This window comes from Salmo salar, chromosome 24 (genome assembly GCF_965601325.2).
Source record: "Salmo salar chromosome 24, fSalSal1, whole genome shotgun sequence".
NCBI lineage: Eukaryota > Metazoa > Chordata > Actinopteri > Salmoniformes > Salmonidae > Salmo > Salmo salar.
This window is the reverse complement of record NC_138314.1, coordinates 28360796-28388737: the sequence shown is the minus strand read 5'-3', so window position 1 is coordinate 28388737 and position 27942 is coordinate 28360796. Positions and strand designations below refer to the sequence as shown.

The 27942-nt window shown below is 45.6% G+C and overlaps 1 protein-coding gene across 2 annotated transcripts in view; it reads left to right on the top strand.

The window, feature by feature from the left end:
- The window catches only part of LOC106585423 (neurogenic locus notch homolog protein 1), a 56556-nt gene that overhangs the window by 25327 nt on the left and 3287 nt on the right, over positions 1 to 27942 (top strand). Inside the window, exons 6-32 of one of the 2 annotated variants that reach the window (XM_014171599.3) lie at positions 3 to 236; positions 532 to 687; positions 4465 to 4650; positions 4800 to 4913; positions 6732 to 6845; positions 7188 to 7421; positions 7655 to 7765; positions 12012 to 12204; positions 12409 to 12554; positions 12706 to 12819; positions 13676 to 13795; positions 15331 to 15483; positions 15741 to 15969; positions 16246 to 16447; positions 16803 to 16956; positions 17233 to 17417; positions 17927 to 18059; positions 18557 to 18814; positions 21170 to 21282; positions 21455 to 22026; positions 22263 to 22694; positions 23014 to 23162; positions 24283 to 24496; positions 24868 to 24958; positions 25382 to 25544; positions 26849 to 27147; positions 27612 to 27759. In XM_014171599.3, coding sequence (XP_014027074.1) covers positions 3 to 236; positions 532 to 687; positions 4465 to 4650; positions 4800 to 4913; positions 6732 to 6845; positions 7188 to 7421; positions 7655 to 7765; positions 12012 to 12204; positions 12409 to 12554; positions 12706 to 12819; positions 13676 to 13795; positions 15331 to 15483; positions 15741 to 15969; positions 16246 to 16447; positions 16803 to 16956; positions 17233 to 17417; positions 17927 to 18059; positions 18557 to 18814; positions 21170 to 21282; positions 21455 to 22026; positions 22263 to 22694; positions 23014 to 23162; positions 24283 to 24496; positions 24868 to 24958; positions 25382 to 25544; positions 26849 to 27147; positions 27612 to 27759 — 5217 coding nt within the window. Of the gene's footprint in view, positions 1 to 2; positions 237 to 531; positions 688 to 4464; positions 4651 to 4799; positions 4914 to 6731; positions 6846 to 7187; positions 7422 to 7654; positions 7766 to 12011; positions 12205 to 12408; positions 12555 to 12705; positions 12820 to 13675; positions 13796 to 15330; positions 15484 to 15740; positions 15970 to 16245; positions 16448 to 16802; positions 16957 to 17232; positions 17418 to 17926; positions 18060 to 18556; positions 18815 to 21169; positions 21283 to 21454; positions 22027 to 22262; positions 22695 to 23013; positions 23163 to 24282; positions 24497 to 24867; positions 24959 to 25378; positions 25545 to 26848; positions 27148 to 27611; positions 27760 to 27942 lie in introns of both variants that reach the window. The other variant, XM_014171598.3, reaches the window with a different exon arrangement.

Below are 27942 nucleotides of genomic sequence, written 5' to 3'. Positions count from 1 at the left end.
AGGCCAGTTCTGTACAGAGGACGTTGACGAGTGCCAGCTGATGCCCAACGCGTGCCAGAACGGTGGAACGTGCCACAACATCTACAGTGCCTACCAGTGTGTGTGTGTCAACGGGTGGACGGGGGACGACTGTGGAGAGAATATTGATGACTGCGCCAATGCCGCCTGCCATCAGGGGGCCATCTGCCATGACCGTGTGGCGTCCTTCTTCTGCGAGTGTCCCCATGGTCGCACAGGTCAGCCAAAGCACTTTGGTCTTCTGCATTTGTCCTTGTTTTTTAATTGTTCTGACCCTGAGCTTTTTATACTTGTATATCTCCCACCATTTTATGCTGAATCTCGTGTGTTTACAACAGTGATACTAAATTGGTAGCCTTTCCTTTTACAGTGCCAGCAGCACATATACTTTCACTGTATTTACTATAGCTAGTTATTACAAGGTTGAAAAGCAATAACTAAATAAATATAATTTAACGACGTAAATAACTGTAAAGCCTATCAACGTCTCCTGTTTTTCTTGTGCTGTGCCAGGTCTGCTGTGTCACCTGGATGACGCCTGTATTAGTAACCCCTGTCAGAAAGGCTCTAACTGTGACACCAACCCCGTCAATGGCAAGGCCATCTGCACCTGTCCCCTTGGCTACATTGGCACCGCCTGTGACCAGGATGTTGACGAGTGCTCACTAGGTAAGTAGGCTCAGATCACTGAGGGATGCTTTCATAAACACGCATTATATCAATATAGGAAAAAGCTTTATTCTTCAGGGGCTTCGTTATGCTTGGTTAGTCAAGAACTAGAAATGTGATTTCCTCGACCTCAGAGATCAGAAAGCCACTCATGGGCCAGGGCTGACAGGGATGACAGGGCTGACGGCTGGAGGGGAGGCCGGTAGAAATCAGCCAGATAGGGTCCGAGTAGCAGGAGGGCCGTGAGCAGAGAGGCAGACAGGTATCAACCCCTACACAGCAGAGAGGTAGACAGGTATCAACCCCTACACAGCAGAGAGGTAGACAGGTATTAACCCCTACACAGCAGAGAGGTAGACAGGTAGAAACCCCTACACAGCAGAGAGGTAGACAGGTAGAAACCCCTACACAGCAGAGAGGTAGACAGGTATCAACCCCTACACAGCAGAGATGTAGACAGGTATCAACCCCTACACAGCAGAGATGTAGACAGGTAGCAACCCCTACACAGCAGAGAGGTAGACAGGTAGCAACCCCTACACAGCAGAGAGGTAGACAGGTATCAACCCCTACACAGCAGAGATGTAGACAGGTAGCAACCCCTACACAGCAGAGAGGTAGACAGGTATCAACCCCTACACAGCAGAGAGGTAGACAGGTAGCAACCCCTACACAGCAGAGAGGTAGACAGGTATCAACCCCTACACAGCAGAGAGGTAGACAGGTAGCAACCCCTACACAGCAGAGAGGTAGACAGGTAGAAACCCCTACACAGCAGAGAGGTAGACAGGTAGAAACCCCTACACAGCAGAGAGGTAGACAGGTAGAAACCCCTACACAGCAGAGAGGTAGACAGGTATCAACCCCTACACAGCAGAGAGGCAGACAGGTATCAACCCCTACACAGCAGAGAGGTAGACAGGTAGCAACCCCTACACAGCAGAGAGGTAGACAGGTATCAACCCCTACACAGCAGAGAGGTAGACAGGTAGAAACCCCTACACAGCAGAGAGGTAGACAGGTAGAAACCCCTACACAGCAGAGAGGTAGACAGGTATCAACCCCTACACAGCAGAGAGGTAGACAGGTATCAACCCCTACACAGCAGAGAGGTAGACAAGTATCAACCCCTACACAGCAGAGAGGTAGACAGGTATCAACCCCTACACAGCAGAGAGGTAGACAGGTAGAAACCCCTACACAGCAGAGAGGTAGACAGGTAGCAACCCCTACACAGCAGAGAGGTAGACAAGTATCAACCCCTACACAGCAGAGAGGTAGACAGGTATCAACCCCTACACAGCAGAGAGGTAGACAGGTAGCAACCCCTACACAGCAGAGAGGTAGACAGGTAGAAACCCCTACACAGCAGAGAGATAGACAGGTATCAACCCTTACACAGCAGAGAGACAGACAGGTATCAACCCCTACACAGCAGAGAGGTAGACAGGTAGCAACCCCTACACAGCAGAGAGGTAGACAGGTAGAAACCCCTACACAGCAGAGAGGTAGACAGGTAGAAACCCCTACACAGCAGAGAGGTAGACAGGTATCAACCCCTACACAGCAGAGAGGTAGACAGGTAGAAACCACTACACAGCAGAGAGGTAGACAGGTAGAAACCCCTACACAGCAGAGAGGCAGACAGGTATCAACCCCTACACAGCAGAGAGGTAGACAGGTATCAACCCCTACACAGCAGAGAGGTAGACAGGTAGCAACCCCTACACAGCAGAGAGGTAGACAGGTAGCAACCCCTACACAACAGAGAGGTAGACAGGTAGAAACCCCTACACAGCAGAGAGGTAGACAGGTAGAAACCCCTACACAGCAGAGAGGTAGACAGGTAGAAACCCCTACACAGCAGAGAGGTAGACAGGTAGCAACCCCTACACAGCAGAGAGGTAGACAGGTAGCAACCCCTACACAGCAGAGAGGTAGACAGGTAGCAACCCCTACACAGCAGAGAGGTAGACAGGTAGAAACCCCTACACAGCAGAGAGGTAGACAGGTATCAACCCCTACACAGCAGAGAGGTAGACAGGTAGAAACCCCTACACAGCAGAGAGGTAGACAGGTATCAACCCCTACACAGCAGAGAGGTAGACAGGTATCAACCCCTACACAGCAGAGAGGTAGACAGGTAGAAACCCCTACACAGCAGAGAGGTAGACAGGTATCAACCCCTACACAGCAGAGAGGTAGACAGGTATCAATCCCTACACAGCAGAGAGGTAGACAGGTATCAACCCCTACACAGCAGAGAGGTAGACAGGTAGAAACCCCTACACAGCAGAGAGGTAGACAGGTATCAACCCCTACACAGCAGAGAGGTAGACAGGTAGAAACCCCTACACAGCAGAGAGGTAGACAGGTATCAACCCCTACACAGCAGAGAGGTAGACAGGTATCAATCCCTACACAGCAGAGAGGTAGACAGGTATCAACCCCTACACAGCAGAGAGGTAGACAGGTAGCAACCCCTACACAGCAGAGAGGTAGACAGGTAGCAACCCCTACACAGCAGAGAGGTAGACAGGTAGCAACCCCTACACAGCAGAGAGGTAGACAGGTATCAACCCCTACACAGCAGAGAGGTAGACAGGTATAAACCCCTACACAGCAGAGAGGTAGACAGGTATCAACCCCTACACAGCAGAGAGGTAGACAGGTATCAACCCCTACACAGCAGAGAGGTAGACAGGTATCAATCCCTACACAGCAGAGAGGTAGACAGGTAGCAACCCCTACACAGCAGAGAGGTAGACAGGTAGAAACCCCTACACAGCAGAGAGGTAGACAGGTAGAAACCCCTACACAGCAGAGAGGTAGACAGGTATCAACCCCTACACAGCAGAGAGGTAGACAGGTATCAATCCCTACACAGCAGAGAGGTAGACAGGTATCAACCCCTACACAGCAGAGAGGTAGACAGGTAGCAACCCCTACACAGCAGAGAGGTAGACAGGTAGCAACCCCTACACAGCAGAGAGGTAGACAGGTAGAAACCCCTACACAGCAGAGAGGTAGACAGGTAGAAACCCCTACACAGCAGAGAGGTAGACAGGTATCAACCCCTACACAGCAGAGAGGTAGACAGGTAGAAACCCCTACACAGCAGAGAGGTAGACAGGTAGCAATCCCTACACAGCAGAGAGATAGACAGGTAGCAATCCCTACACAGCAGAGAGGTAGACAGGTATCAACCCCTACACAGCAGAGAGGTAGACAGGTAGAAACCCCTACACAGCAGAGAGGTAGACAGGTAGAAACCCCTACACAGCAGAGAGGTAGACAGGTATCAACCCCTACACAGCAGAGAGGTAGACAGGTATCAATCCCTACACAGCAGAGAGGTAGACAGGTATCAACCCCTACACAGCAGAGAGGTAGACAGGTAGCAACCCCTACACAGCAGAGAGGTAGACAGGTAGCAACCCCTACACAGCAGAGAGGTAGACAGGTATCAACCCCTACACAGCAGAGAGGTAGACAGGTAGAAACCCCTACACAGCAGAGAGGTAGACAGGTATCAACCCCTACACAGCAGAGAGGTAGACAGGTATCAACCCCTACACAGCAGAGAGGTAGACAGGTATCAATCCCTACACAGCAGAGAGGTAGACAGGTAGCAACCCCTACACAGCAGAGAGGTAGACAGGTATCAACCCCTACACAGCAGAGAGGTAGACAGGTATCAATCCCTACACAGCATTGTGAAGGAGGACTCCCTGTAACATGTTTGTTAAGATTCACTCCATGTCTCTCTGTGTCTAGGTGGCAACCCCTGTGAGCATGGAGGGAAGTGCCTGAACACCAAGGGTTCTTTCCAGTGTAAGTGTCAGCCCGGCTTCTCTGGAGCTCGCTGTGAACACGACGTCAACGAGTGCCTTTCCAACCCCTGCCAGAACGAAGCCACCTGCCTCGACCAGATAGGAGGTTTCCACTGCATCTGTATGCCAGGTAAAGACACCATTTTAATCAAAGGATGGCTACAATCTAAACCTATATCTTTGAAGTCAGGCACTCTGTCAATGTTACTGTACAACTCTCATGGTTAACTAACTAACTAACTGGCCCTGTGTCTTGTTTCCCTTGCTAATTGGCTACAGGCTACGAGGGACTGTTCTGCCAGATCAATACTGACGAGTGCGCCAACAACCCCTGCCTGAACAATGGGAAATGTATTGACAAGATCAACACCTTCCACTGTCAGTGCCCCACAGGTGAGCCCTGGGACGCTGCGGCGGTCTGAGGGGGGTCGATCACCCCCCTGGACTGGATGGGCGCGGGAGGCAGACTCTAATCCCTGCCCTCAGGCAGGCTTTAGCAGGCCAGCGCCCGACGAGGAGGAAAATCCATAAGGAAGGGCTTGACAAAGTTTTCACTTAGAACAAGTTTTTACTCTGATGAGTGTGCACTTAAACTTGGTTTGGATGTAGCTCGCCACAATAACGTTATTTGAGAGAGAATTAAGGAGATAACGTCTAACTAAGAATAGCAGCTGAAATAGTGTTGTGTTTTCATGTATTACATTTCTGTGTAGTTGTAGAAGCTGTTGTGGTGAGGTTTGAGTTTTGTTTGTAGTGATTTGTTGCATGCAGAATCAAGATAATTTCGTAAGGTATTTCTACAGGGTTTCCATTAGCGTTGGACTACAGTATGTGACGAGAGGCATTGAGGGTTTTGTTAGCAGAGGAATGCTCTGATAGAGGAACGTGAGGCTGACCGACACTGAACAAGGTTTCTCAGCCTCTAAAATGTGTTTTTGTTTTCATTCTTTCAGCAGGGCTATTGAGGTGGAAGTCATTCTGATGGAAAATAGTGCAGTTCTCAGTCTGTTCTGATCAAAAATAGCTCAGAGAGAAAGGCAGGAGGCAGGAGTGCAGTTAACAGTAGAGCGGTACAGCAGAGAACACAACAGCTTAGCTTCTGAAAAGCCCCCATATCTATGGGATGGGGTAAGGGGGGCAGGAGAGAGGCCTGAATGAGACGGTAGTGAAAGGGGGTGGGAGGGGGTGTTGGGGTACGGGAGGGGACTGAGACGCACAGACGGTTATGCTCTAGAGGGGTTATGGGGTAGGGGCGGGGGATTTTGGGGTCCCCATTGCCTGCTTGTGATGTAAATTTGTTTCTCTGTAAGCCCAGGCCGGGGTAGGGTATGGTCCTCTCTCCTTTAATTTCTGTACACATCATCTCCATGGAAACCCCACTCATCTCTTTTGAAATGTGTGATTCCAGAAGCCCGGGCTAAATCCTCTCTTTGGCTCTGGGAGGTGTGTGTGAGGTAACATTAGCGTTAGCATGGATGGACAGTGAAAATTGAAAGGACCCCCCTGTGTTGTGAATGGAGCAGAGCTAACAGATAGCCATGTAGCCACTTCCTATTTGGATTAGTGACAACTGGTGTCTGGCTGGCTGTTTGGCTTAGACCACCTGTGTGTTCTTTATCAGATACAATCCTTCTTTTTACCACTTAGAATTCAAATGTGCGACTACTGACTGTACGTTCCTGTGACAGAAGTTGGAAGAAGAAATAAAAACAGAGATTAGAATGACTAGAGAAAATAAGGGAGCCTGCTGGTTGATTTTGAATGATAAGGGATTTGAATAGCTGAGTTCAGAGGTCAAGCTAGTCCTTTTGGGAGAAGCGGGCGGGGAAAGGGGCGAGAGCAGGACGGGAGAATGCACATTGTGATGGAAAAGTTTTGGGGGACAAAAGAGGCAACTGGCTCGGCTTTGCATTACATTGAGCAGCCAGTCCCCCCTTTGTCTTTCACCCCTGGTCATGAGGCCTTGGAAGCCCCCCCCCCCCCCCCCCCCTTTTTGGAGCAGTGGTGAAAAGGAGTAGAAGGAAAGAACACAGTAAGCTTGTAGTACAGCAGGCGTTTTGATTCATATGCAGCCATCTCTGTCATTGAGGGCTCTCATCATAATGTATGTAGTCTTCCAGGGATAGAGTGGGCATAGTTTGGGCTTGGTAAGATCACTCTAATGAACCACACACACACTCACTCACTCCCTACATCTTCTTGTTTTTCCAGGCTTTGCTGGGAACCTTTGCCAGATAGATATTGATGAGTGCTCCAGCACACCTTGCAAGAATGGTGCCAAGTGCACGGATGGCCCCAATAAGTACACCTGTGAATGCACTGAAGGTATAAAAACAGCACATTGTTATATCTGGTAACACACGTTTATTTTTCCTCAACTCCAATCCCGTTCAATACATTGAACAGATGTGGGTGGAGCAATAGTGCAAATTAAAAACACTCACAAAAACTCTGATAAAGGCCTTGGGGCTGATATGTAAAGCTTAATAAAGAGCAGTGATACTAGCAGGAGCAGTGTGCAGGTTTCTTATTTTTACTCATAAAAACAACAACAAAACTACAAACATACATTTCAAAAGAAACTAAAACTGATTGAATGTTTTCTGGCTCCTGAATAGAATGGAGAGAAATTAGACTAAAGTGACCAACTCCATGTCTTTCTACCAGGTTACACGGGGCAACACTGTGAGACTGACATCAATGAGTGTTTCTCGGACCCCTGTCACTATGGTACTTGTAAGGATGGCCTGGCCTCCTTCACCTGCTACTGTCGCCTTGGTTACACGGGCCGGCTGTGTGAGACCAACATTAACGAGTGTCTGAGTCAGCCCTGTCGGAACGGAGGCATCTGCCAGGACCGCGAGAACTCCTACATCTGCACCTGCCCCATGGGCACCGCAGGTCAGACGCACGCACACACACACACACACACATACACACACACACACACACACACACACACACACACACACACACACACACACACACACACACACACACACACACACACACACACACACACACACACTAAAAGACTTCTCCTCTAAGCTCGAAACTGTCCTCGACACCCAGATTTACTTTAATCTGTGAAAATGTTACTATAGAAACGTTGATGCTAATTTCTTTGCTTCTAGGTATAAACTGTGAAGTCAACCTGGATGACTGCAAGAGCAAGCCATGTGACTACGGGACATGCCTCGACAAGATCAATGGCTACGAGTGTGCCTGCGAGCCCGGCTACAGCGGTAAGTAGATACTGTAGGGGACCAGTTTGTCTGACTGTGGCTACCCAGGCTGAGATTTGAAGGGGGTACTCCTACCTCTCCTATTCAGACCTCTCAGGTGAAGGCAGGACAACAAAGAGCATAGAGGGTAGGGTGGAGGGGTGGAAGAGAGAGAGAGATGACAGATGGTAAGCGAATGCACTCCTTTTGAGGCCTTCTGTGGCGGTGTCACTTTGCAGACCCCCCCAACCTGTTGCCTAGACACACAAGCTGGCCTCTCTCAACAGGCTCTGAAAGGACCAACACTCACCGGGGATTTCACTGGAGGAAAGATCCCCTGAAAGATTCCTGAAAGTTGATATTTTAAAAGGGGTGAAGTTGGTCCATGCTTTAGGGCTAAATGGCCTCTCTTTATGTTATGCGTGGCACCCGCTGAATGGTGGCGGCATTTCAAGTGGCCAACAAAACCGGACTTAAAAATCCCATGTTTCTCTAGGTGGATACATTTACTGTGGGGATATAGAGCCCATTGTATGGTCCATTGTCTGGTGTAGCAAGGGTTGGGCTTTGTGTTTTACTTCAAAATGATATCTTCATGGATTGTGACCAATTCCAAAGATTACGACATGATATTATGATCAAAGTTTCATAAGTTCTAACCATAAAGTGTTATTAATTTGTACAGGTAACTGACAAAATAATGGAAACTCTTAAGTAAATGAGGGATACAAAGTATATTAAAAGCTGGTGCTTCCACACGGGTGTGGTTCCTGAGAAGGGTTGCAAAGGGTCAGAAACTTTCTGGGAAATTTCCCGAAATTTTCCCTGGGTAGTTAAGCCCGGGAATTTGGGGAATTTTGCTTAAATTCATCAAAAACGTTAGCTTATAACAGTGAACCTTTTTTTGTGGGATACACATAAGGTAATTCTAGGTCATGTGGCATATTTTGGTTAAACTATCCCCAATTCAATGGAATTGCAACCCTCTGCATGCACAGTCATTTTTCCATCACATGTGCAGTGCATTCTTCCGTCACATGTACAGCTGATTCTCAAGATCTTGCACACTAATGAGATGCTATTGAGCCCATACTACTACACTGTCTGAGCCAAGGACTACATGCTTTCTGGTAAGTTTTGATTACAATACTGGGTGGGGTGAATATATTTTATGACATACATGATTTTTTGTTAACTAGTAAATAGAAGCCTACAGCAAAGTGTGTTTAAATCATTTCTAACTTAACTGCTAGTTAGTTTTTGCTACCATGTGGATTTTAGCTTGCTTGAGCCTGCTAACTGAGGAGTGTTAATTCACCTGTTTCCAAACATGTTTAATTTTAAAACATTTATCTTACAAAGGAGTTGTTTAATCTAACTGCTTAACTATTTATCTGTACATGGAATTGTATTTTTATTTTTTTACAAATGTTTTTCTTCTAATCTTTACAGGAAAATTCCACGGGCACTATCTGATGTGGAGACATTTCACTGCAGCTAATGTAGGCGGAAAAGCGGTGTACATTTGCAAATAATGTGCCAAATCATATGTGAAGAATGCAACAAAGATGCAGAATCATCTGGCCAAGTGCATAAAGTTCCCTCAGCGCTCACAACAAGCAACTTCTGACAGAAGTCCCTCTACTTCTATTCAATGTGAAAATGATGAATCAGACACCTTATCGATAGCAACAGCTCATGGTCCTACTGGAATCATACGTTTTTTTGACTCAATGGAGGAACGTAGTCAGAAAAATGCTGATGAATGTCTTGCTCGAGCTGTGTATGCAACTGGTTCACCTCTGATTCTCACATGCAATGTGTATTGGAAGAGATTTCTGAATGTTCTTCGCCCAGCATACACCCTCCAACCAGACATGCTTTATCTACTCATTTGCTGGATGCAGAGTTCAACAGAGTTCAAGTGAAGGTCAAGCAAATCATAGAGAAAGCAGACTGTATTGCAATCATCTCTGATGGGTGGTCGAATGTTCGTGGGCAAGGAATAATTAACTACATAATCTCCACCCCTCAACCAGTATTCTACAAGAGCACAGACACAAGGGACAACAGACACAACGGTCTTTACATTGCAGATGAGCTGAAGGTAGTCAACAATGACCTTGGACCACAGAAGGTATTTGCACTGGTGACAGACAATGCTGTGAACATGAAGGCTGCTTGGTCTAAAGTGGAGGAGTCCTACCCTCACATCACACCCATTGGCTGTGCTGCACATGCATTGAATTTCCTCCTCAAGGACATCATGGCACTGAAAAAGATGGATACACTGTACAAGAGAGCCAAGGAAATGGTTTGTGAAGGGTCATCAAGTTACAGCAGCAATCTACCTCACCAAGCAAGTGAGAAGAATAAGAGCACCACATTGAAGCTGCCCAGCAACACCCGTTGGGGTGGTGTTGTCATCATGTTTGACAGTCTCCTGGAGGGGAAGGAGTCTCTCCAAGAAATGGCCATATCACAGTCTGCTGATATGGATGGCCCCATCAAGAGGATGCTCCTGGATGAAGTATTTTGGGAGAGAGTGGTAAGCAGCCTGAAACTCCTGAAACCTATAGCAGTAGCTATTGCACGTATTGAGGGAGACAATGCCATCCTGTCTGTGTTCAGACTCTGCTTGCAGATGTAAGAGAAGAAATCCATACTGCCCTGCCCATTTCACTGTTGCTCCAAGCAGAGGAACTGCAGTTCTGAAATACATCAAAAGCTTGAATGACTTCTGCCTGAAGCCCATACACGCCGCAGCGTACATGTTGGACCCCAAGTATGCTGGCAAGAGTATCCTGTCTGGTGCAGAGATCAACAAGGCCTATGGTGTCATCACTACCGTGTCTCGCCACCTTGGCCTGGATGAGGGAAAGGTTCTTGGCTGTCTGGGAAAGTACACTTCAAAGCAAGGGCTTTGGGATGGAGATGCAATATGGCAGTCGTGCCGACATATCTCATCAGCCACCTGGTGGAAGGGACTTTGTGGATCTGAGGCTCTTTCCCCTGTTGCCTCCATTATCCTCCAAATCCCACCAACATCAGCTACCTCAGAGTGCAACTGGTCCTTGTTTGGGAACACACACACCAAAGCACACAACAGGCTGACCAATACAAGGGTTGAAAAACTGGTCGCCATCCGGGAAATTTGAGGCTTTTTGAGCCTGACAACGAGCCATCCTCAACAAGGTTTGAAAGTAACAGTGAAGATGAGGCCTCAGAGTCTGATGTTCAAGAGGTGGACATTGAGGATGTCCAGGGAGAAGACATGGAAGCCTGAGAGGAAGACAACCAAAGCTTTAGTTTCTAGACTATCATTTTACAGATGTATGTTGAAAACATTTTTGGGAAATGCGATGGATCATTCGGGATCATTTAATATTCCCCTTCTTTTGTTGTTCAGTGAAATCATCCCATGTGAAGAGTCAACTCATGTAATTAAAGTTCAATTCGTAACAACATTTTTTTATTTTTTATTTCTATTGGAAGGATTTAATCATTTGCAATTATGTCTACTTATGATAAGGTAAAATGTTTATGTTTCTGTCTCCATATGATATGGTAAATATATCCAATGCAAAAAACATCTACATTTAAATGGTATTAATATTAATTTGCATGTATTTCCGTTAATTCCCATGCATTCCCGTTAATTCCCACGGAAAGTTTCCACCTCTGCATATTCCCCAAAATGTGCAACCCTATTCCTGAGTTAATTAAGCAGTTAACATGCCATCATGCTTAGGGTCATGTATGAAAATCCTGTGTAGGCTACCATGGCTATTACCCCATAGGATGACAATGCCCCTGTCCACAGGGCACGAGAGGTCACTGAATGATTTTATGAGTATGAAAACGATGTAAACCATATGCCATCGCTGTCTCAGTCACCAGATCTTAAGTCAATTGAAAACTTATGGGAGATTCTGGAGCCACCTAAGACAGCGTTTTCCATCACCATCAACAAAACACCAAATGATGGAATTGATGGTGGAAGAATGGTGTCGCATCCCCCCTATAGAGTTCCAGACTTGTAGAATCTATGCCAAGGTGCATTGAAGCTGTTCTGGCTCGTGGTGGCCCAACGCCCCATTAAGACACTTTATGTTGGTTTTTCGTTTACCTTGGGAGTTACCTGTATCATTTTCTAACATCAATTGAATCAGTTTGTAAACTGTAAATGTTCCTTGTGCTATAAAGTTGAGACAGTACAGTACGAGAGGTCAGAGAAGTAAACATCTTCATGGGTTCTGGTTCACAGGAACCATGTGTAACATCAACCTTGACGAATGTGCCCTCAACCCGTGTCACAACGGTGGCACCTGCATTGATGGCATCAACAGCTTCACCTGTCAGTGTCCAGAGGGTTACCATGACGCCACCTGCTTCTCCCAGGTCAACGAGTGCCTTAGCAACCCGTGTATCCATGGCCACTGTCAGGACAAAGTCAATGGGTGAGTCTGTCTTTCTCATCTGTTTCAATGTCAAGGAAACCACTAAGTTGTGTTTCGTTTACATCTAGAAATCTTCCTTACATGTATGGTATGAATATATCTACAGTAAATCCCTAAGTATTCATAAAATGTGTGGATTTGAGGACTCAAAGTGGAAGTTAGTGTCTGTTACTCTGATATTGAGCTTTCCCATCTTTTCCTTAGTTACAACTGTCTGTGTGACAATGGCTGGAGTGGCAAGAACTGTGACATCAACAACAACGAGTGTGAGTCCAACCCCTGCATGAACGGAGGCACCTGCAAGGATATGACGAGCGGATATGTCTGCTCCTGCAGAATCGGCTTCACTGGTAAGTAAGTGTGCGTGTGTGTGTGTACGTGTGTATGGTCCTCGAGATCACACTCCCACCATCAATACATTTTATATTGTTTTGATCTATTTGACCCTGACTCTTAACTCAAACTCATGTGCTTGATAACTTCTTGACCTTTTGATCCCAGGTCCAAGCTGTCAGACCAACATTAACGAATGTGCCTCCAATCCCTGCCTGAACCAAGGGACCTGCATCGATGATGTCTCTGCGTACAAGTGCAACTGCCTACTGCCATATACCGGTATGAACATATTTGGCTATTGTGATATATATGTCTGATTGTCTATCTAAGCGTAATATTTTGGTATTTCCTTGCTGTGGTGCTCAAAGTTCTAGCTTCTCTAAGGCATTGGACATACAGGAAAAACATGCTCCGGAAGACCAAGCTGTCAATGAATGTCCAGCAGCAAGACTTCCTCTTGGCTAAAACTCCAGCGTCTGTTGTGTTGACGTTGTGTCCCTGATAACAGTACAGGGAAATATTTTTAAGAAGTCCTCACATCCATTCCTCCCTTGTATTATTTGATAAAACAGATAATGATGGACTGACTGCCTTTGGGCAACCTTTTTATTTATTCCCCGAGTCTTCTTTTTGGAAAATTCCACCCTGCATTGAGAGCTGGAATAATAGTGGCTCTGGTTGTGTGACGGAGGGGTGGGAACCGAACGGCCCAGTTGCTTGACACATTTCCTGTTTGCAGACTTCCTGTCTCACAGAACAGCAAATGCCTTGACAATAGCAGGAAACTTCAGCCTGCTTCCTGTCCGTGCTGGGTGTCGTGGAAACAGACAGATAGGGAAATGTCTCCGTAGGCCCAAACAGCTCTGCTCTCTAACACTCACAGACCTTTTCACTGTGGGCAAGAAGCCTCTTGATAGCCTCCTGAATGAAGTGTGTGTTTAAATGTCCAGTAAAAGCATTATCTATGTAGGGCGATCTATCCAGTATCCAGACACCCACTACTTCCAGTTATGATACTCTGGTTTCGAAAACAATAATATTAGACACGATAATAAAATGAGAACAATAATATTGAACACTGTTAAAGTCCATTATCTAAAAATGTGTGTGGTGTGTGTGTGTGTGTGTGTGATAGGTGAGAACTGTGAGACCCTGCTGGCACCCTGCAGCCCCAAGCCCTGCAAGAACGGAGGTGAGTGTCAGGAGTCTGAAGACTACGAGAGCTTCTCCTGTGTGTGTCCAGAGGGCTGGCAAGGTGAGCGAGCAATATCTTTACAGTAGATTACATGTAATTCCTATGCATGTACAGTGCCTTCAGAAAGTTTTCCCAGCCCTTTACCCTTTCCACATTTTGTTGTGTTACCGCCTGAATAAAACATTTATTAAATTGAGATTTTGTTTCACTGATCTACACACAATACCCCATAATGTCAAAGTGGAATTTTGTTTGTAGAAAATCTTTGTAATTACAACAAACAAAAAAATTGCTGAAATGTCTTGAGTTAATAAGTGTTCAATACTAGTGGTTAACAGGATTTTTTAATGACTACCCCATCTCTGTACCTCACACAACATACAATCTGTAAGGTCCTTCAATCGAGTAGTGAATTTCGAGCACAGATTGTACCACAAAGACCAGAGAGGTTTTTCAGAAGGAAACTGCTTAGGGATGGTGACTTTAAAACACCAATGGTGACTTTAAAACACGTACAGAGTTTAATGGCTGTGATAAGAGAAACCTGTGGATGGATCAACAACATTGTAGTTACTCCACATCACTAACCTAAATGACAGAGTGAAAAGAAGGAAGCCTGTACAGAATATAAATATTCCAAAACATGCATCCTGTTTGCAGTAAGGCACTAAAGTAAAACTGCAAAAAATATGGCAAAGAAATGAATGTTATGTCCTGAACACAAAGCTTTATGTTTGGTTGCAAATCCAACACAACACATCACTGAGTACCATTCTTCATATGTTCAAACATGGTGGTGGCTGCATCATGTTATGGGAATGCTTTTCATCGGCAAGGACTAGGGAGTTTTTTAGGATAAAAAAAATGGAATACAGCTATAAGCACAGGCAAAATCCTAGAGGAAAACCTGGTTCAGTCTGCTTTCCAACAGACACTGGGTGACAAATTCACATTTCAGCAGGACAATAACCTCAAACACAAGGCCAAATATACACTAGAGTTGCTTACCAAGACAACATTGAATGTTCCTGAGTGGCCTAGTCACAGTTTTGACTTAAATCTGCTTGAAGATCTATGTCAAGACATGAAATGGGTGTCTAACAATGATCAACAATCAACTTGACAGAGCTTGAAGAATTTAAAAAAGAATAATGGGCAAATACTGTACAATCCCAAAAAGATTCAGAGCTGTAATCGCCGCCAAAGGTGCTTTTACAAAGTGTTGACTAAGGGGTGTGAATACTTATGTAGATTAGATATTTCAGTATTTCAATTTTAATAAATTTGCAACAATTTTTAAAAACATGTTTTCACTTTGTCTTTACGGGGTATTGTGTGTAGATGGGTGAAAGAAAATCGATTTAATCAATTTTGAATTCCGTCTGTAACACAACAAAATGCAATAAGTCAAGGGGTATGAATACATTCTGAAGGCAGTATATGTATGTTATCCCTATGAGGTTATCTGTATGTTATCAGATCAAATATGTCTATATAAAATTATGAAAATGGGCAAATGATCTCAGTGCTGTGATCAAATGATCTCAAGTGCATCTGTCCCCTCTCCACTCCGTCCTTTCCTCTACCCTCTCTAGGACACACCTGTGAAGTGGACATTAACGAGTGTGTGAAGAACCCCTGTCTCAATGGGGCCACCTGTGAGAACACCAAAGGCAACTACCGCTGTGGCTGCAAGGCCGGCTATGCAGGCCGCAACTGTGAGACCAACATTGACGACTGTAAGCCCAGTAAGTCTCCTATCATCTTCATGACTTCATCATAAAACAGGTTCATATGAGACAGTGGCCGTGTCTCAATTCTCTAAAGTGGCCCCGTCTCTTTTATTTCATGACTGATAGGTGAAAGGCCACCACATCTCTATAAATCCTGTCATGTTCTTTCATGTCAGTAAAACATAAGGAAAGGAAGCTAGTCAAGACTATTGAGTTGCAGCCAGTCTGCTAAGTTATAAGCTAACCTCTCTCCCCGCTCTCTTCCCCCATAGACCCCTGCAGCAATGGAGGTTTCTGTCGGGACGAGGTGGACAACTTTGCGTGCACCTGCCTTCCTGGTTTCCGTGGCACTAGGTGTGAGGAGGACATCAACGAGTGTGACAGTAACCCATGTAAGAATGGAGCCAGCTGTACAGACTGTGTCAACAGCTACACCTGCACCTGTCCCTCTGGCTTCAGTGGGATTCACTGTGAGAACAACACACCTGACTGCACTGAGAGGTAAAGGGAGCTTGAATTCCTATTTAGTTTGGATTTCTCTATCCTCACATGGCCTGTTGAGTCGGTCACAAACGAGGAATGCATCTCCTAACTACTTTCTCTTGTCTACTTCTGCCCCCTGTGGCAGAAAGTTGAATGACTCAAATATCCCATTAAAGCCCAGGATATTCACTCTCAATTCTTTTTACTAATTGGACTTACCATGTTTTAAAGTGAATTGAATTTGGTTTTTGAATGACACGTCTGGTATTGCTTCGTGGATGTTTTGTTTAACAGCTCTTGTTTCAACGGTGGGACGTGTGTGGACGGCATCAACACCTACACCTGCCTGTGCCCACCTGGCTTCACTGGCAGCTACTGCCAACACGACATCAACGAGTGTGACTCCAGACCCTGCCTGAACGGAGGCACCTGCCAGGACAGCTATGGCACCTACAAGTGCATCTGTCCCCAGGGCTACACTGGACTCAACTGCCAGGTACAGTATAGACCCAGTCTGGCTGACTTTACAGTAGACTAGCTGTAGGCTATATACCAGGTTGTTATTGTCAAGTAAAATGTGCTTTTATGGATCATGTACTTGGCTAAATAAAGGTGGTATAAATAACTGTAGCTATAAGCTAGTTACCCACTGGGCACACACTGGTTGAACCAACGTTGTTTCCACGTCATTTCAATGAAATTACGATGAACCAACGTGAAATAGACGTTGAATTTACGTCTGTGCCCAGTGGGTAATGTTTGTACCTGTGAAACAACAGTGTTTACTTACATAAACATTTCCCCCTGTCAGCTAGTGACTAACTGTGTCTATGGTGTGTGTGTCTCCTCAGAATCTGGTACGCTGGTGTGACTCGTCCCCCTGTCAGAACGGGGGCACCTGTTGGCAGACTGGCACTACTTACAGCTGTGAGTGCCAGACTGGCTGGACAGGGCTCTACTGTGACGTGCCAAGTGTCTCCTGCGAGGTGGCAGCCAAACAGAGAGGTAACACTGGGGGTGTGAAGGAGGGTGTTTGTGTGTCTGTCCTTGTGTGTGTGTGTGTGTGTGTGTGTGTGTGTGTGTGTGTGTGTGTGTGTGTGTGTGTGTGTGTGTGTGTGTGTGTGTGTGTGTGTGTGTGTGTGTGTGTGTGTGTGTGTGTGTGTGTGTGTGTGTTTGTGTTAGCCTCAATCATCACTATGCTATTCATTTCACACCACTAACAAAACACAGACTACATACTGATCTCCCCTCTCTTCCCCTCCCCATCTCTCTGCCCTCCAGGTGTGGAGGTAATTGCTCTGTGTCGTAACTCAGGCCAGTGTCTGGATGCGGGGAACACTCACTACTGCCACTGCCAGGCGGGCTACACAGGCAGCTACTGTGAAGAGCAGGTGGATGAGTGCATCCCCAACCCCTGTCAGAGCGGAGCCACCTGCACTGACTTCCTAGGAGGGTACTCCTGCAAGGTAGGCTGCTCACTAGGAACACAGCACTGTCGCTAATGCACATTACATCCAATTGGTACGAATTGTCCTAATTAAGTTACATCAAATTTAATTTAATCCAATTTTTCACAGGTGCTGGGTGAAATGCATAACAAATGTAGCCTAATGTAGAAATGATACCTAGGCCGAACAGCGATTCATGTGGCCAAAAAAGTGTGTGTTTCCTGGTCTTGGTCTTGTAGAAACATTGTCAGTCATGCTCACTTTCCATTGAATGATTTAAATCAGAAAATAACTGAGTGTGTGGGTGTTCTTAAAAAAAAAAAAAAAAAGTCCTATCAAACTCTGTATCCAAACTGATGACAAAAGGTTGTTTATTAACAGGTTGTTTATTAACTGTTCATTTATGTAGATCTCTGATGAAAGAGAATTTGCTGTCTTGTGCAGAAAACTGGCAAAACAACCAGGTAAACAGAAACAGCCTTGTTTCATGTCACTCATTGATTTATCTTTTCCCTCTCCTCTCCTAGTGTGTGCCGGGATACGTCGGCACCAACTGCTCCAACGAGATCAATGAGTGTTTCTCCCAGCCGTGCCAGAACGGAGGCACCTGCATTGACCTGATCAATACCTACAAATGCTCCTGTCCCAGGGGAACCCAAGGTCAGGGCCCCGCCACCCACCTCCACACGCTCTTCCACACCACCCCCCTCTTTCTCTCTATCCCTCTTTCTGTGCTCCTCTACCAGCATCCCACTCTCTCTCTGTCTATTCCTCTCTCCTCCCAGTCTCCACTGTTCCTCTCCGCCCTCTCTCTCTCACTCTCGCTCTCAATCCACCACACTTCATTAATTAGGGCTTAACAGCGTCCAGCACATGTCCGAAACTCTCGTCCCCGTCAAATACGGGATTGATTTCTCTCCCGGACATGAAGGGAGTGTGTCTTGTTGGTCAGCTAAAGTACTGGTGAAATGAATGTAGCCAAAAAGGTTTTATAGAAGCAAACAAGAGAAACATTTTGAAACGGTAAATGAGAAGATGTATTGAACAAGTGCAGGTAGTACATCCATCCTTGATCCCATGTGGTGGCGTCCCAGTTGAGTGTTTTAGAAGAGGCTGACTGTTCCTCTGCTCTCTCCCGCCCGTCCTCTACCTCACAGGCGTTCACTGTGAGATCAACATAGATGACTGCAACCCCTTCACAGACCCCGTCACCAACGAGCCCAAGTGCTTCAACAAGGGGAAGTGTGTGGACAGGGTGGGAGGTTACCACTGTATCTGTCCCGCCGGCTACGTAGGGGAGCGCTGTGAGGGGGACGTCAACGAGTGCCTGTCCAACCCATGTGACACCCGCGGGACACACAACTGCGTCCAGCTCACCAACAACTACCGCTGTGATTGCCGCACCGGATACACAGGTAACATATATTACTATCAGGGCTCAGACATGTTGGCTCTGACTGGAGAGTGACTGGAGAGTGACTGGAGAGTGACTGGGGAGTGGGGTTGGGTTTAGTTTCATGTCAATTCCAGTTATTTCATGGGGTTTATATGGGAAAGCAAGGACAAACTGAATTTAGTCTGACATTTTTCTGTCTTTTTCGAGACAAATCATTGGCCTTGCAGGAGAAATCCCAACAGTAAAAAAATATACATTATACCACCTCGTCACTGTATATAGCCCCAGAAGATACAGTTGAAGTTGGAAGTTTACATACACCTTAGCCAAATACATTTAAACTCAGTTTCACAATTCCTGACATTTAATCCTAGTAAAAAATCCCTGTCTTAGGTCAGTTAGGATCACCACTTTATTTTAAGAATGTGAAATGTCAGAATAATAGTATATTTATTTATTTATTATATATTTATTTTATTTCACCTTTATTTAACCAGGTAGGCTAGTTGAGAACAAGTTCTCATTTACAACTGCGACGTGGCCAAGATAAAGCAAAGGAGTGCGACAAAAACAACAACACAGAGTTACACATGGGATCAACAAACGTAGAGCCAATAACACAATAGACAGTGTGTATAAATATACAGTGTGTACAAATGGAGATTAGTGGCCTAATAAATAATTACAATTTAGGATTCACACTGGAGTTATAGATGCGCAGATGATGATGTGCAAGTAGAGATACTGGGGTGCAAAAGAGCAAAAATAAAAACAATATGGAGATGAGGTAGTTGGGTGGGCAATTTACCGATGGGCTATGTACAGGTGCAGTGATCGGTAAGCTGCTCTGACAGCTGATTTATTTCAGCTTTTATTTCTTTCATCACATTCCCTGTGGGTCAGAAGTTTACATACACTCAATTAGTATTTGGTAGCATTGCCTTTAAATTGTTTAACTTGGATCAAATGTTTCGGGTAGCCTTCCACAAGCTTCCCACAATAAGTTGGGTGAATTTTGTCCCATTCCTCCTGACAGAGCTGGTGTAACTGATTCAGGTTTGTAGGCCTCCTTGCTCGCACACGCTTATTCAGTTCTGCCGACAAATTTTCGATAGTATTGAGGTCAGGGCTTTTTGATGGCCTCTCCAATAGCTTGACTTTGTTGTCCTTAAGCCATTTTGCCACAACTTTGGAAGTATGCTTGGTGTCATTGTCCATTTGTAAGACCCATTTGCGACCAAGCTTTAACTTCCTGACTGATGTCTTGAGATGTTGCTTCAATATATCCATTTCATTTTCCTCCTCATGATGCCATCTATTTTGTGAAGTTCACCAGTCCCTCCTGCAGCAAAGCACCCCCACAACATGATGCTGCCACCCCCGTGCTTCACGGTTGGGATGGTGTTCTTCGGCTTGCAAGCATCCCCCTTTTTCCTCCAAACATAACGATGGTCATTATGGCCAAACAGTTCTATTTTTGTTTCATCAGACCAGAGGACATTTCTCCAAAAAGTACAATCTTTGTCCCCATGTGTAGTTGCAAACCATTGTCTGGCTTTTTATGGCGGTTTTGGAGCAGTGGCTTCTTGCTTGCTGAGCGACCTTTTATGTTATGTCGACATAGGACTCGTTTTACTGTGGATATAGATACTTTTGTACCTGTTTCCTCCAGCATCTTCACGAGGTCCTTTACTGTTGTTCTGGGATTGATTTGCACTTTTCACACTAAAGTACGTTCATCTCTAGGAGACAGAACGCGTCTCCTTCCTGAGTGGTATGATGGCTGCGTGGTCCCATGGTGTTTATACTTGCGTACTATTGTTTGTACAGATGAACGTGGTACCTTTAGGCGTTTGGAAATTGCTCCCAAGGGTGAACCAGACTTGTGGTCTACAATGTTTTTTCTGAGGTCTTGGCTGATTTCTTTTGATTTTCCCATGATGTCAAGCAAAGAGGCACTGAGTTTGAAGTTAAGCCTTGAAATACATCCACGGGTACACCTCCAATTCACTCAAATGATTGACTCAAATCAGAAGCTTCTAAAGCCATGACATAATTTTCTGGAATTTTCCAAACTGTTTAAAGGCACAGTCAACTTAGTGTATGTAAACTTCTGACCCACTGGAATAGTGATATTATACGTGAAATAATCTGTCTGTAAACTATTGTTGGAAAAATTACTTGTGTCATGCACAAAGTAGATGTCATAACCGACTTGAAAAACGAGTTTTAATGACTCCAACCTAATTGTATGTAAACTTCTGACTTCAACTGGAAGTATCTATTCTGTATGGCATTAAATGTTAACCTGTGATTGGCTTATTGATAAGGGGTTTCAGTCCTTGATGTAACTATATCTCTTTGTGACCCTCAGGCCAGCGTTGTGACACAGTGTTTGACGGCTGTAAGAGCAAACCCTGTCGTAACGGAGGGACATGTGCCGTAGCCAGCAACACTCCTCACGGCTTCATCTGCAAGTGTCCACCTGTAAGTTCACACACAACTAAGGCTGCTGGCATATTATACTGCATACAAGACGCATACTGTATATAAAGACATTGAGCAGATGTATTACACTGTGTTGTCATTCATTAAATGTACTGTAATAGTAGTACTAGTAGTATTAGATTGACACATTTGCTCTTCTTCCCCTCTACAGGGCTACACTGGCTCCACCTGTGAGTACGATGCCCACTCCTGTGGGAGTCTCCACTGTCGTAATGGTGGCACCTGCATCTCTGGACACAAGAGCCCCAAGTGTCTCTGTCCCTCCTCGTTCACGGGGCCAGAGTGTGAATACCCTACAGACAGCCCCTGTAACACCAACCCCTGCTACAACGGGGGAACCTGTGAGTACAGCTCAGAGGCTCCATACTACCACTGCGTATGCCCCACCAACTTCAACGGCCTGCTATGTCACATCCTGGACTACAGCTTCCTGGGTGGGTTCGGCCGTGACATCACGCCCCCGCCCGAGGTGGAGGTGAGCTGTGAGATCCCCCAGTGTGAGGAAAGAAAGGGGAACAAGTTCTGTGATACCTTGTGTAACAACCACGCGTGTGGCTGGGACGGGGGCGACTGCTCGCTCAACTTCAACGACCCGTGGAAGAACTGCACGTCGTCCCTGCAGTGCTGGCGCTACTTCAACGACGGGAAGTGTGACGAGCAGTGCAACAACGCCGGCTGTCTCTACGATGGCTTTGACTGTCAGAACCTGGAGGGCCAGTGCAAGTGAGTGTCATCAGGGTCTAAACACTGAATACTAGCTAAGGGGAGGCCAGTCCACATGGAGAGCTACTGGCTATGCAGGGTTCAGCTCCAGACCTACGATAACTCACCTGATTCAGCTAATGCTGTAGAGAATAGAGGATGAATAAAGGCTGAGTAGAGATACAAGCTTTTCTTTCATCATTATACATCCCATTAAAAGTCATACTGAATGATACTCTAATCTCTTGTCTCTCCAGCCCTCTGTACGACCAGTACTGTAAAGACCACTATGCGGACGGCCACTGTGACCAGGGCTGCAACAACGCTGAGTGTGAGTGGGATGGTCTGGACTGTGCCAACAACATGCCAGAGAAGCTGGCAGTGGGCCGCCTGGTCATCGTGGTCCACATCATGCCCGACCAGCTCCGGAACAACTCGCTTGGCTTCCTGCGCGAGCTGAGCCGCGTTCTCCACACCAACGTGGTGTTCCGGCAGGACTCCAAGGGAGAGATGATGATCTACCCGTACTACGGCAGTGAGCAGGAGCTGAACAAACACAACATAAAGCGCTCAGTGGGTTGGACAGAGATCCCTGGCACCATGCTCAGCTCCATGAAGAATAGCCTGTATACTATAGCCAGTGGAAACAGCCGCAGACGCAGGGAGCTGGACCCCATTCTGATCAAAGGGTAAGGATTAGAGAAATGTTCTGGAAACAATCCTCATTTGGAATCTGGATTTCAGCTGAATGTTCATGCAAACCTCACATTGTCATGAATCTAAAATGTGAAAGTCAAGCTAGGACTAAGCTATTTGTTGTGGAAAGTAAACTGGCCTTCCATATCTTTAGTTTTCCATCACAATAGATGATTATCTAACAAATGTATCAGTATCTGGCTTTCTAAGAACTTCTGCTAGTTCTGTGAACAGAAACCATTGTGCTCTACTACCTTCTCTCTGGGTTTTAGATCAGGTCTAATGTGTATACTATGACTCTGTCCTCCACAGCTCCATAGTGTACCTGGAGATTGACAACCGCCAGTGCGTCCAGCAGTCCACAGAGTGCTTCCAGAGTGCCACTGATGTAGCAGCCTTCCTGGGGGCCCTGGCCTCCAGTGGAAACCTCAACGTTCCCTACATCATAGAGGCTGTTCACAGTAAGTTTCTATCTTCTTCCATGCTAACAGTCACTAACAGGGTACTGCTGCAACACCCAAGGTTTGCACCCCTAATGTCCCTTTAATCATACCTCAGCCCTACACACACACACACACACACACACACACACACACACACACACACACACACACACACACACACACACACACTGAAGGTATTCATCCCCTAGGTCTTAACCCTCCAACACCACAAAAGGGTGATAGGGTGTTCTTTGAGTGTGTATTTCATTCAACAATGGAACAAATGTACTAGTGAATCACATGGACTAAACAATCAATGCAGCAGTCTGTGTGTAAATCCAATGGCTTCAGGCTCCAAAATGGTTAATTGCCGTAAATCAACTCATCCAGCCCCCTACCCAATCCACATACCATTCTAACACACACACACACACACACACACACACACACACACACACACACACACACACACACACACACACACACACACACACACACACACACACACACACACACACACACACACACACACACACACACACTTCATCCCACAGTGTAAGGCTGCTGCAACCTTCAGCTTGCTGAATGTAATACCAGGACTTTATGCATCTCTAAGGGTTTGGGTTGGGAGAGTTTATCATTTCAAAATCGTTAGTAAAAAAAAAGAGAAGAAAAATTGATCGGGAGTGTGCAAGAAGTTGGGAGTCTTTGTTATCTTGAAAATCCTAATAAATCCTTAGTCTTTACAGCTTAAAGCGCGTGCAGTAATTTGAAGTTCATTAATCCCTCCCTTTTTTTTCCCTTAAAGAAGAAATGGTAGAGTTGTCTCCTGGTACCCTGGCTGAGAGGGGAGAGGAGGTGCTGGTGGTTTTTGATTTTTTTATCTCTATCTCTATTTGATGAAAAGTGGTTAGCAATTCTGATTATTACAGAATAGGAACAACCTTGTTTTACAAACGGTGCTCATCATTCCTGTTGTAGCTCTGGCCGTGGAATACTAGGCTCCAGGAGGAGGTTTTACTAGACTAGAGGAGCTGGACTATCAGTCCTCCTCAGACCAACCCAGCGCCTGCCTGCCTGGCTGGGTTCTCAGGCTGCTCCGCTGTCTGCCTTACCATGTTGTCCTTTCCCCCTCCAGGTGAGGTTGACCCCCCGCCTCCGTCTGAGCTTTACCCCATCTACGCGGTCCTGGCCGGGCTGGCCCTCCTGGCTTTCGTGGGTGTGGGGATGGTCGCCTCACGGAAGCGTCGTCGCGAGCACGGCCAGTTGTGGTTCCCGGAGGGCTTCAAGATCAGTGAGCCCAATAAGAAGAAGAGGAGGGAGCCGGTGGGGGAGGATTCAGTGGGATTGAAGTAAGTGTCCCAGGTTTCCATGCGCCACCACATCGTTTTCCCACCATGGGTCATAGTTTGTTTGTCGTGGGTTTGGTCATAGCAGGGTGTGGAACGGTGAAGAGAGTTTATGGGACTGAGGGATGTAGCTGGCGATGAGAGAGAGGGGGGACGGGGTTTGTTCGGATCATTAATGATAATAATACATCAGGTATAGGTAACGGGCACATTAATTGACTTATCGGAGCGATAGGGGTTGGGGGGGGGGGGGTCAATCAATGCTTTTATTTCGGTGTTGGTGCACTACCACTGAGGAAGAGTGTTCAGCTGGGATAGTTAGCTAGCTCACTTGCTGTATCAGGATTTTCAATGGGATTTCTCTCTGATCACAGGCCACTGAAAAACCTCTCGGACATATCACTGATGGACGACAACCAGAATGAATGGGGAGAAGAGGAGCCTTCGGATGCCAAGCGCTTTAGGGTAAGGAGTCTAACTACACCCCATACTGGCATTTGGAGAGAAAGGCGGGAATAAGAGTAGAACATGGATTTATAAAAAAATACCTATAGAGAAATAATAAGAAAAGATCTTCAGTCAGGGATTTTTTCTTTATCATCATTGATAATAGTCTTCAAATATCACTAGATTCAAGTTTTTGTTTAAATATTTGTGCATTTACATAGGCTATTTAATTAGCTTTAATTTAATATCCACCAATGTTTAGATATAGAAAATATAGTCTCCTTTGTGTTGGTTTTTGGTTTTATTGTCCTGAATGTCAGCATTTTAGTAAGTAAAAGTTGGTTAGTTAAACGTTAGGTTGCAAATAGCTTTGAGCTGAAATGCTTTGGTTGCGGTTTGAGCTAATTGACTGTCCATCTGCCCCTGATCTGGTTCCAGCAGTTTGAGGAGCAGGCGATACTGGACCTGGATAGCCAGACAGACCACCGCCAGTGGACCCAGCAGCACCTGGATGCGGCTGATCTCCGTATCCCCTCCATCGCCCCCACACCCCCTCAGGGCGAGATCGAGAATGACTGCATGGACGTCAACGTACGGGGACCAGGTGTGTACACAACCGCTCTGTTCATTGTTAGGGAAATTAGGACTGATTTTAACGGTGAACTTCATACCCCTCCTATTTCCCTTCTGACTGATTATGGAGGGATTTTTTTTATTATTAAATGTCATGAAATTACATGACAATATTTGTGGTGAATACAGAATGTTTGGCCATTTAACTTGTAGAATATTGTACCATTTAATCACTTGCCTGGTGTGTAGGACTTGTAAAATGGTTATGTGGAATTGGTGAATTCTGCCCCAGCTGCAGTGCACAGGTCAAGTCTAAATATTTTTTGAACGGCACATTTCAGTTATCAAAACTGGTGTAGAGTTAGAAAGATGAGACGTGTACATAATTATGAGTCATTAGAAGTGGCAGGGTACATTTAGATAAAAAGATAAACAATTATTTTTTAATGATTCACATATTAGCATAACTCATACTTTTAATTACTCATTAAATTAAGTAATGAACATAGTTATTCCTATTTCATTGTATTACCTAAAATCTTGCTTTGTAAAGAAGTTAAACAAAACTGTCTTAACTTCATGTATTAAGGTATTTTTCTGCCTCCTCAAATATTAACTGTTTGATTTACACCTGATCTGAGTGAGCAATATCAAGGGAGAGACAGAGAGAGCATGTGTGTGGGAGTAGCTAAAGCCCTGTGTCCTCAGGGTAAGGGGATCCAGATCAAAGCATGCAGCGAGAAGCCCTGAGCCCAGGGGAAAACTTCCTTCCAGATTAATGCTTACATTCATCATTGGAACATTAATTGGTCTTTCTTGTCATATACTTTATTAATAAAACCAATAACAGAACAAAAATAAAGAACACACTTTTATTGAGAGCCAAACCCCCTGAAGAGTGTTTAAGGCACTCTTCAACAGTAGAACACAACACACAGACTGTTTCTCTCCTTCACCAATCAATGAGCCTGAATCGACCAAATCTGTGAGATCTGGGGGCTTGCTATTCTTTTGAAGAGGAGAAACCATCCAAGTCGACTGTCTGAGCCTCTTCTCAGAGATGATAATGCTCAGTTTTCCATCTGCCTAGGTTTACCAAAGCTCTGTGTCTTCCTGCAGCTCCCCAATGCCTGGCTTGATCAGAATCCGTTATCGAAAAGAGAGCTGTGATGATTCACCCAGGCAAAAGCATCAAATCCTCATTCGATTTGTTTGTTGCTTTGTTTTGTCTTATGCTGACCCTGCTCTAGTGCACTGGACTGTCAATGCTGAGGTGTGGTCAACTCCCCTGGTACTAAAGTATGGTCTCTCCCTCCCTCTCTCCTCTCCATCCAGATGGCTTCACCCCACTGATGATCGCCTCCTGTAGCGGTGGAGGTCTGGAAACAGGAAACAGCGAGGAGGAGGAAGACACCTCTGCCAACGTGATCAGTGATTTCATTTACCAGGGTGCTAACCTCCACAGTCAGACAGACCGCACAGGGGAGACCGCCCTTCATCTCGCTGCCCGCTACGCCCGCTCTGATGCTGCCAAGCGTCTTCTGGAGGCCAGTGCAGATGCCAACATCCAGGACAACATGGGCAAGACCCCGTTACACGCTGCCGTGGCCGCTGACGCGCAGGGCGTCTTCCAGGTGGGGGGTCAAATGCAGATACATTTTTGTTCTTGTGTAGCAAAGAGATCTACTGTATTGGATTGGTAATGTGCCCTTGCTTCCTTAGTATCTGTAAAGATAATCTCATACGACAGGGATCATCAACTAAATTTCTGGAGCGGATGGTCGGGGTGCCGGAACATAATTACTAATCATTTGCGGATTGCAAATTGACCGCAAGAAGCCCAAACAGATACATTATTTGAATAAAACATAATAATTTCAAGATTTCTTTGCATTTGTATATGATCATGTGTATCTCTATTATGCGTGGGAATACTTGGGAACAGATTTCCAAAATTAAAATCACTGATTTCCTGGTGTTTTTACAGTCTTTATTTTTTTTGCTCAGAAAACGTATTGGTCCAAATAAAACCACAGCGGGCCTCAAGTTGGGTAATCCTGTCATACAAGGTTAACCAAGTCATTGTATCTTTCTGTAGATTTTGATCAGGAATCGTGCCACAGACCTGGATGCCCGCATGCACGATGGCACCACCCCTCTGATCCTGGCAGCCCGCCTGGCAGTGGAGGGCATGGTGGAGGAGCTCATCAACTGCCATGCTGACGTCAACGCTATCGATGACTTTGGTAGGGCTCATATCTCAATGCTGAATCTCTATGGGCTTCATGGCCTCATCGTATTCTTTCAGTCAGAGCTAGAGGTGAAGCACATTCAATCCATGAATTAAATCAAGCAAGGAATTTGTCATTGGAAATGGGCAGAAGATAAGATAAAGTCCATGTCCTTTTACAAAATGTTTTCTTAATTAG